The 8,151-nt window shown below is 36.8% G+C and overlaps 2 protein-coding genes across 2 annotated transcripts; one reads left to right on the forward strand and one right to left on the reverse strand.

The window, feature by feature from the left end:
• The first annotated feature begins 921 nt into the window (after positions 1–921).
• LOC109012438 (probable calcium-binding protein CML29) lies at positions 922–1,556 on the forward strand. The gene has a single exon (XM_018994069.2). The coding sequence runs from the start codon at positions 971–973 to the stop codon at positions 1,448–1,450; it is 480 nt and encodes a 159-aa protein (XP_018849614.2). The 5' UTR covers positions 922–970; the 3' UTR covers positions 1,451–1,556.
• A 1,115-nt stretch (positions 1,557–2,671) lies between these two features.
• On the reverse strand, positions 2,672–4,783 carry LOC109012521. Its single transcript, XM_018994223.2, has 4 exons — positions 4,059–4,783; positions 3,340–3,453; positions 3,080–3,239; positions 2,672–2,943 (listed from the first exon to the last, which is right to left on the reverse strand). The coding sequence occupies exons 1-4, from the start codon at positions 4,781–4,783 to the stop codon at positions 2,770–2,772; spliced, it is 1,173 nt and encodes a 390-aa protein (XP_018849768.2). The 3' UTR covers positions 2,672–2,769.
• Positions 4,784–8,151: the final 3,368 nt, after the last annotated feature.

Genomic DNA, 8,151 nt, shown 5'->3' on the forward strand with positions numbered 1-8,151 from the left:
ATACCAGTGCTCTAAGTCAGTTTAAGGTATTTAAATTATGCAAGCTTTTCTTAAAAAAAAAATTAAGACCCCCTTTAAAAAAAAAAACTATTTTGACAAACTTTATAAATATGCCTGTAATATATTTCCATCTCCAGGATTCAGACCATACGATCAGATGCTTCAAATAAATTGAAGTTGAACAATTTATTAATTGCTATTTTTACTTATTTGATTGTAAAATATATTCCTCGTTTAAGACTTTAAGAAATTTCCTATCGAAGTAAATGAAAACTAATTCATGATAAATGGAAAATGAAATTAATTCTCGGCCTGCTCCTATATTTTTATGATCCACTTTTTTTTCATAATTCAGACCACCAGCAAATGCTCATGAGCCAAGTTGCTATGCATTTGATCTTTCGTCAATTTTGAAGGTTTCCAACGTTATGTTCTCGCGCGCTCAATTTTTTTTTTTTTTGATTGGCACTTGGTGTACAAGGGACACGATCAGTGATCCAATTAATCTAGGAGGTATATAGGCTATCGGTAAAAAGTTTTCTGTAAGTGCTGCTCGAATAATTTAAGAAAAAAATCTCTCAATTCAATAATCTTAAAAGATTATTTGCACCTAAGAGATATGAACCTTAGATCCATAGATCTAAGCATATCCAATAATCTAAGCATATCCAAGCCCAAGACATTTACCACTTGAGCCAATTATGCATGCAACAAGTAGATCATCCAAGCCCGGAATTTAAAGGCAGTTAACATCAACTGTTGCAATCAGAATAATATTATTCCCGACAAATTGATGATAACAACGAATAACTTATGAGCATAAGAACCTTTACTTTTTTCTACTTTATGCGGACCAAAGGAGAAATAATGGTATCAATGCACCTTTAGCACGCCCTATTTATAGCAAGATATGAGCTTGAATATAAAGACACAAGCTCTAGCTGCACCATCTCTAAAGCTCTTCCAATCCATGGCTCAATCCCGCCCTTCGTGTGTTGAAACAGAGACACTCAGCCATGTCTTAAGTCTTGTGGAAGCATTCAGAGCTTTTGACGCGGACAATGATGGGTCAATAACGGCTATTGAGCTCGGTGGCATCATGGGATCACTTGGGTACAATCCGAGTGAACAAGAGATAAGCGAAATGATGCTGGAGGGAGACACTAACAAGGATGGGTTGCTAAGCATAGAGGAGTTTTTGGAGCTGAACACGAAGAATTTGGAACTTGACTCTTGGGGAAATCTCCTTCAAAGGTCTTTCCAAGCTTTCGATGATGATCGGAACGAGGCCTTGACAGGAGAGGAGCTATTCGGGGTGATGTCGAATCTGCAGCTCGTAGGGACGTTGTCTCTGGAGGATTGCCAAGCTATTGTTGCTTCCATGGATGTAGATGGAGATGGAGCTGTTAGCTTTGAGGATTTCAAACTTATAGTCAATTCGCTCCTCTAGATTCTCATGTTCTTTCTGCTTAAGATAAAACGTGCTAACTCGAAAGGGTTAATGGCGCCTGAGTCATGAATAAAAAAATAAATGGGGATTTTATGTTATCCATCAAGTTGCCGAGGTTCACACTTCACACACCAATCAACTCAAATAGCTCGTGTTCTTGTGCGTACCATATCGACATTAACATCCCCGAATCACCATCAAATACCTAGCATGCAGCAAGAAGGATTTTTTTTTTTCCTTTTTCCGTAAGCAATATATGCATGAAGCTTTTGCTGAACCTGCTTTGTTATCATACACAAAGCAAAGTTTAACATGCTTTGTTCTTATACATACACAACTTTAACCCAACTAGTATTAAAGAGTAATTTCAATTTAGTTCAAACACATAGATCAAAGTTTAAACCCATAATCTGACAGTAAGCAGTATAAATAGTAAAGAGAACTACTTCAGATACAAAGAAATTATACCAAATAAATCCAAACTTACATAACTTTATAAAATTAGTTAGATATACTTTATAATAAAAATAACTTTACAATCTAACCTACTACGGTCGGTCATACCAATTTATAGATTTATTTCTGTATAATCACTTTGTAGCCAAAGTATTTTTCAAATAGTAAATAGCAATTACCTTCAAAGACATGGGAGCACGTTCATGGAGATTGCAATGACACTTTTATTGGGTTCTTTCCTTTCTTTTTTTGTTTCTCGGCAGATGGTAATAACAAATATGTATAAAGAAAGAGTAATGCAGTTTCAAATATCCAAGATTGGAGATTGGGACACTACTTTTGAAAATAGCGCACGCTATAAACCTCGTCCAAGAAATGTTGTTACTGCAGATAACAATTAGAACCGACCGACCAGTAATTTAGAAATCGATACATAAATCTGGAAACAAAGCTCAACATCATACATTTGACTTTAAATATACAACGTTGGTCCCCATATATAGAGAGATCATCCTAAAACAAACATACATAATCAATTTACATCCACATCGTCGACAATTGACCTAAATCGTGTTTCCAATTCACCCCAGAAGATTGGGGCATTACCAAACCCCACTCCTCCCAGGGGGAGAATGAAAACACAGAAGCTGAAGCTGATCATCTCCCCATGAAAAAGACAGTCGAAAAATAAAACATACACCATTAAGGTCCTGATCAACAATATATATATATATATATATATAAACGACACAGATCAGTCCCCCATGCAGTTAACCAAGGCGCTAGCATTCAGTACCGATTGCTAGAGAACTTATGAACAGAGAGTAGACTAAACGGCGGAGCTAAGTGGACGTTCCATTGTTTTAGGAGCACTTCCTGAGGCGTCGCGGGGGAACGCGTGCTACCAGCACGCCAACGGTCGTAGCCACGCTGTCGTTTGAACCGTCCCTCGGAGGGTGTAAAACCACAGGCAGGAACGAATGACGGTCACACCAGAAAAGTCGGTTCTTGAAACTGTTTATTAAGGCTTCTTTCCCCTGCGCGCATAAACATACATACAATTAACACATGATCATGAATTAATTTATACCTGCATCCACCACAAGGTAATTAAGCGCTTATATCCAAGTTTGTGTTGTGGATGACAGAGATGAGAATGCATGGATAACAAACCTGAAGCTCAGCAAGAGTAACTTCACAAGTTTTGCTGTTCTCCGCTACCATCCATACGTGTTTGTGGAAGGAGTTGAAGAATTTGAACGCAGCAACAGCGTTTGTGAAATTCACAAAAGCGTACCCCAAATTCGAAATCTTACGCTGATACCAAGATTTCCTACAAAACACATTCAACAAAATTGAAACAAAGAAAGAAGATAAGAGGTAAGTACTGTATGGACAAAATGGAACTAATCGCTCAAAGCGTAGCAACATACATGAAATCCATCGGCAAGTAGACAAAATCGTAAGCGGACTTGCACGTACGCGACTCTGATTTAATGTTCTCATCCTCACAATGCTTGTCTAGTATAGCAATCAGGTCATCCCTTCTGCGCATTGATACAAGCTGACATGAGGATGTTTACAAAACTCATAAAAGAATAGCATGATATCCAGGAACAAAGGCAGCTACAAGGCTGCTCATGACCATGTACGTGCACACACACATAGACAAAAGGATCAAAAGCAGGAAAACCCTTATATCTCTGAATAAATGTTCATAAACACCTTCCCCCAACCCCCAAAAAAAGAAATAAAAAATTACAGATGGTGAATGGGGTGGACGTACGTAGACGAATGAAAAAGTAACGGACATCAAAAGCTATGAGCCCTATGGCTATCAAGGACGCGATTATCCAATAGGCAATAGAAATAAGAACAGAAGAACTACCGAAAAACCCACCAAATAATGACTTCCCCCCATTTCACCACTTCATATCCACTCAGGCCTAAGTAAAAGTTTTTACTTAGGGAAGACTAGTTTACAAATAATTATAAATGAGAGCGACGCAAATTAAACTGAGCTTAATTATAGGATGAACCCACAATTACAGGCTCTAAATTAATTAGTTAAAATCAGCAAACTAGCCAAAGTAACAAATGCGTATGGTCCCGCATGCGAGAGAGAGATCAGAGAAAGGGATAGAGAGCCCACTTAAACTGGTTGGGGATGTTCTTGATCATGACAGTGGTTCTGTCAGTGCTTACGACTTCTTCCAACATGCCAGGGAAGGGAATAATGCGACCAAAACCACCGCTCTTCTTATACGAAGCAACCCTCCTAAATTGGTCGTCCATGTCCTTGCTTGCCGATCTCGAGACACCAACACCGCCAACACTGTTACCATCGGACGCGCACATGTCGGAGTTTTTTAGCCCCTTCTTGGGCATCCATAATTTCCCTCTGAGACTCACAGTGGGCTTTCTACGTGAAAACCTCGGTCTAAGCAGCCGCCCCCTTGGTCTTTTATCCACCTTCGCCCCACAACCTAAAGCTGTTTCATGCAACGCGAGACCCCTCAACTTCTCCGCCACCGTTTCAACCTCACAATCGTTCCCGAAACAGCCAACAGAATCTGAAACCTCATAAACAGGTTGAGGCTGTGAGCAAGTATCGTAGAGTTCTGATCCGTACGATCCATAAGGGCCGGCTAATTCTAAAGGATACCCATAAGTTGAGAGGTCGTAGAATCTGGAAACTACCGGTTGCCACGACTGAAATGGAGATGGCAGGAGCGGAAGCGGTGGAGGGTGGGAGAAGCCTATGATTGTGGGGAATATTACCTTCTGTTCAGGCCAGAAGGACTGGGCGTTCGGGTTCAAGAGACTGAACCGTTGGTTCATGCCGCTATGGTTCCTAGTAGACAAAGGGGAGGCCATGTATATGCGGTGGATTCTCGAACAATATATATATATATAAATATATATCTATTAAGCTTCGAGCGATTGGTAGGTGGCTTTACCGTCTCCAACTTATATCATGAGGCAGAAAACGCCAAGTGAATACGATCGATCAGGACGTGAAGCTGGCACAGCAGAAGGCGTTTCGCATGTGAATCGGACGGCGAGGGGTGTCGGGGGAGGGACAACCAGGTCTGGTAAGAAAGGTAAGGCCTGTGCAGACTTGTCTTTCACATTTCCGGGGCCAAAAAATATCTGCAATGTTGAACGTTGGAAAAAGAGATGCTCATTATAGCCAAGAGAAAAAACTGAGATACTCATAAATGCTGCCCGACAAATCCAAGTATGCTTTGGCGGCGCAACATATTTCCGAGAGAAAAAACTTTCATGGATTCAGTTCCATGTGCAATTCATCCGCTCCAAGAGTCCAAAACGCCCCCAAAAAATCAAAACATTACGACAATAGGGTTTAGATATAAAGATATGCTACTTCTAGGGTTTCGATCGTCGCGCTTTCGAGGGCAAAAATAATTTCTTATTACAAATAGCTATTACGATGGCGATATGATCTAAAGTGCAATCATCATTTTATGATCTGATGGGTGAAAGATCTGATTTTTATTTTCCTTATTTACTGGGGTTCCTTTTTCTTCCTGGTTTCGGCTGATATCGTACTAAACGCGAGGAGCAGGCACAAGGCAGTTCTGATTCATGTTTTGAATACTTTACCCTAACTATTTCGGGGGATTTCATGAAATAAGATATTTCGATATCTATTTCGAAATAATTTATATATATAAATTATAAATAATTTAATCTGAATTAAAAATTAAAAAATAAATTTATAAATTAAAAAATAAAAATAAATAAATATCAAAATATCAACCGATATATACCAAAATATAAATCAGTATGAGTCGAAATGTCTAAAATTCTAACCGATACGAAATATTTCAACCGTTCCAACCAATACAATATGAAAATCAAAACCTTGTTCTAATTACAAAAAAATGAAATTTCTACTCACTGCTTCCCAACATACGAAATTATTTTTATTTTTTATTTTTTTAATAAATATATTATAAGATTATAAAATAAAAAAATTCAACAAAAAATATAAAAAAAGTGACACAATGCAAAAAATTAAAAATAAAAATTACTTTTCGACTTTACAATCAAGTCATAGTATTAAACTATATCACTATATAAATTTATTTTTATAAAAATTTTTCCAACTATAACATTTCTCAAAAAAATAAAAAAATGAGAGGCTAAGATGCTTTTAGATTTCCTTCATGGTTTTTTATGAAAGCTTATAAATTCATAACAATTGAATAAGGTTTTTAAACAATTAAATTGTGGATAGTATTAAAGACAATGTGTGCTTGAACTGTTTGATAAAATGTTTCAGTCATCGTGACTGATACCGAGAGTCTACAATTGCTATTTATAAAATATATTACATCAGGTATTGTACCAATGGAGATTAGTTATACAAGGTAATGACAAAAATACAAAGTTGACAAAAAATGAGATTTAGCTGGTTCATGTAAGATTGGGATGATCTGCTCCAGATATTGATGTGGTAGCAGTTGCCTTGATAGAGGGGTTTTCATTTGGCAAGCCGTCATTTTTCGTTGTTGATGTATTGTTATTATGTCTCGGCAGTGTGTGCTAAGGTACGAGGCCAAGTTTGGTATAAAGATCAATAAGTTTGGTATAGAGAGTCAGGCACTAAAGTGGTTTGATAAAAAGATCAATAAGATGCAAAGATATCGGGACATGCCGGATATGAAGAAGATCAAGAACAACACGTTCATGCACATAGTGATAGTCGATCTCACAATAATAGTGATGCGTGGAGTGTGATGCCAAGGTCCCAAATTCAACGGAGCAATAGAATGATGATCTTCTTCATAACACCAACCTTCTAAATATGTCTTCATCATTGATTGTCAATAATATATTAATAACGTATGTACTTGTAGGTAATTTGGAGAGAAAACTCATAAAAGTACAAAACAAAATAGTATTAAAATGATAATTGATCTTCAATTCCTTTATGATGTCGAGAACAAAATGAAAAAATATACCTCACATTCTATTTAATTACAAATCTATCCAAGATTTCAAATAGCTGCCAGTCAATGTACTGACCAAAATGTTCATGTCGGCCGAAATCTAAAATACCGGCCGAAACAATTCGATACACTCGAAATTTTAACTAATACAAGACATATTCTTTTTTCATGTGGATTATTGTTTTGATACGTCAAATACCGATCGTAGCGGCTAAGATCATTGGTAATGGACTAGCCATTTGCCAATGTAAGTCCAAATTGAAAGTAAATAGGAGAAAAAAACATCCGCATTGGCCTAACTAAATTCTTGAAGTTTAACATATCTGCTACAGTATATCTTAGCTTCTCTCCATATCTGGCGAGGTACTGTTCATCATTGAAAATAATTTTTTATTATTGCACATGTGTTCTTTTTTGTCCCTCGTTCTTTCTCTTTCTTCATCTCATTTCCCTCATTTTTCTTTTTCTTCATACCGAAACCTGCGAAATACAAAGACATTTGGGTCTTCTTCGATCATCCACGCCCTCTTCTCTCCATTGAGTGTCCACGCCATCGTCTTCCAGCCCACAAGAGACTTGCACATTTCCTCCCCAAATCTTTCACAATAAAATCACCATTTGGATATTTCTTACAAACTGATTTTCGATTTGAGATTTGATTTACATAGGTTTCGATTTACATGGATTTTTTACATGGGTTTCGATTTATACTCTCATACGATGTGGAATTTATTCTTTTATTAAGCTTTTTTTTTTCTTTTATTGTTTTGTTTTCCGTTATCTTGAAAATGTTGAACAACTGATCGAAAACTAATTGAAAAGGTTTTCCAATGTCTACATTTTCTCAAATATCTACTTGTTGATGCACGTAAGTTTCATGTTAAAGATCTGGATTATGCATATTTGGTTTAGTTGAAGAGTTCACTGAGTTAGTAAAGCAGAAGTTTGGTTAGTTGTTCATCTTCTAATTGACTCTTGTAAAGAAAATCTTCTGTAAGTTGTGGTTGGTTTATTTGAAAATAGATATGATACCTTTGCGTTTGTTTCTTACTTGTTGGTTTGTTTGGAGTTACGATGCCCTTGTATTTGTTTCTTTTTTCAAGTCTATTGTTTGCTACTCTTTCTAGAGTAATTTTGATATGGATGCTTGGTTCTGTTGCTTGATGATATATATTCAGAAACTAACTTCTTCAAACATAATATCCCTCAAAAAGTTGTCCCCTTAGAATATAGTTGTCAATAATAATGTTAATTATTAAAGTCTGA

This window comes from Juglans regia, chromosome 16 (genome assembly GCF_001411555.2).
Source record: "Juglans regia cultivar Chandler chromosome 16, Walnut 2.0, whole genome shotgun sequence".
In the NCBI taxonomy this organism is placed as follows: Eukaryota; Viridiplantae; Streptophyta; class Magnoliopsida; order Fagales; family Juglandaceae; genus Juglans; species Juglans regia.

Bases quoted from the DNA above. Each gene is read 5' to 3' on its own strand.
- LOC109012521 (XM_018994223.2), bottom strand. From the start codon at position 4,783: ATGGCCTCCCCTTTGTCTACTAGGAACCATAGCGGCATGAACCAACGG. The intron at 3,240-3,339 runs GTATGTTGCTAC...TGTGTTTTGTAG, and splicing joins TACTTGCCGATGGATTTCAT to GAAATCTTGGTATCAGCGTA. The intron at 2,944-3,079 runs GTTTGTTATCCA...TTATGCGCGCAG, and splicing joins TTACTCTTGCTGAGCTTCAG to GGGAAAGAAGCCTTAATAAA.
- LOC109012438 (XM_018994069.2), top strand. From the start codon at position 971: ATGGCTCAATCCCGCCCTTCGTGTGTTGAAACAGAGACACTCAGCCAT.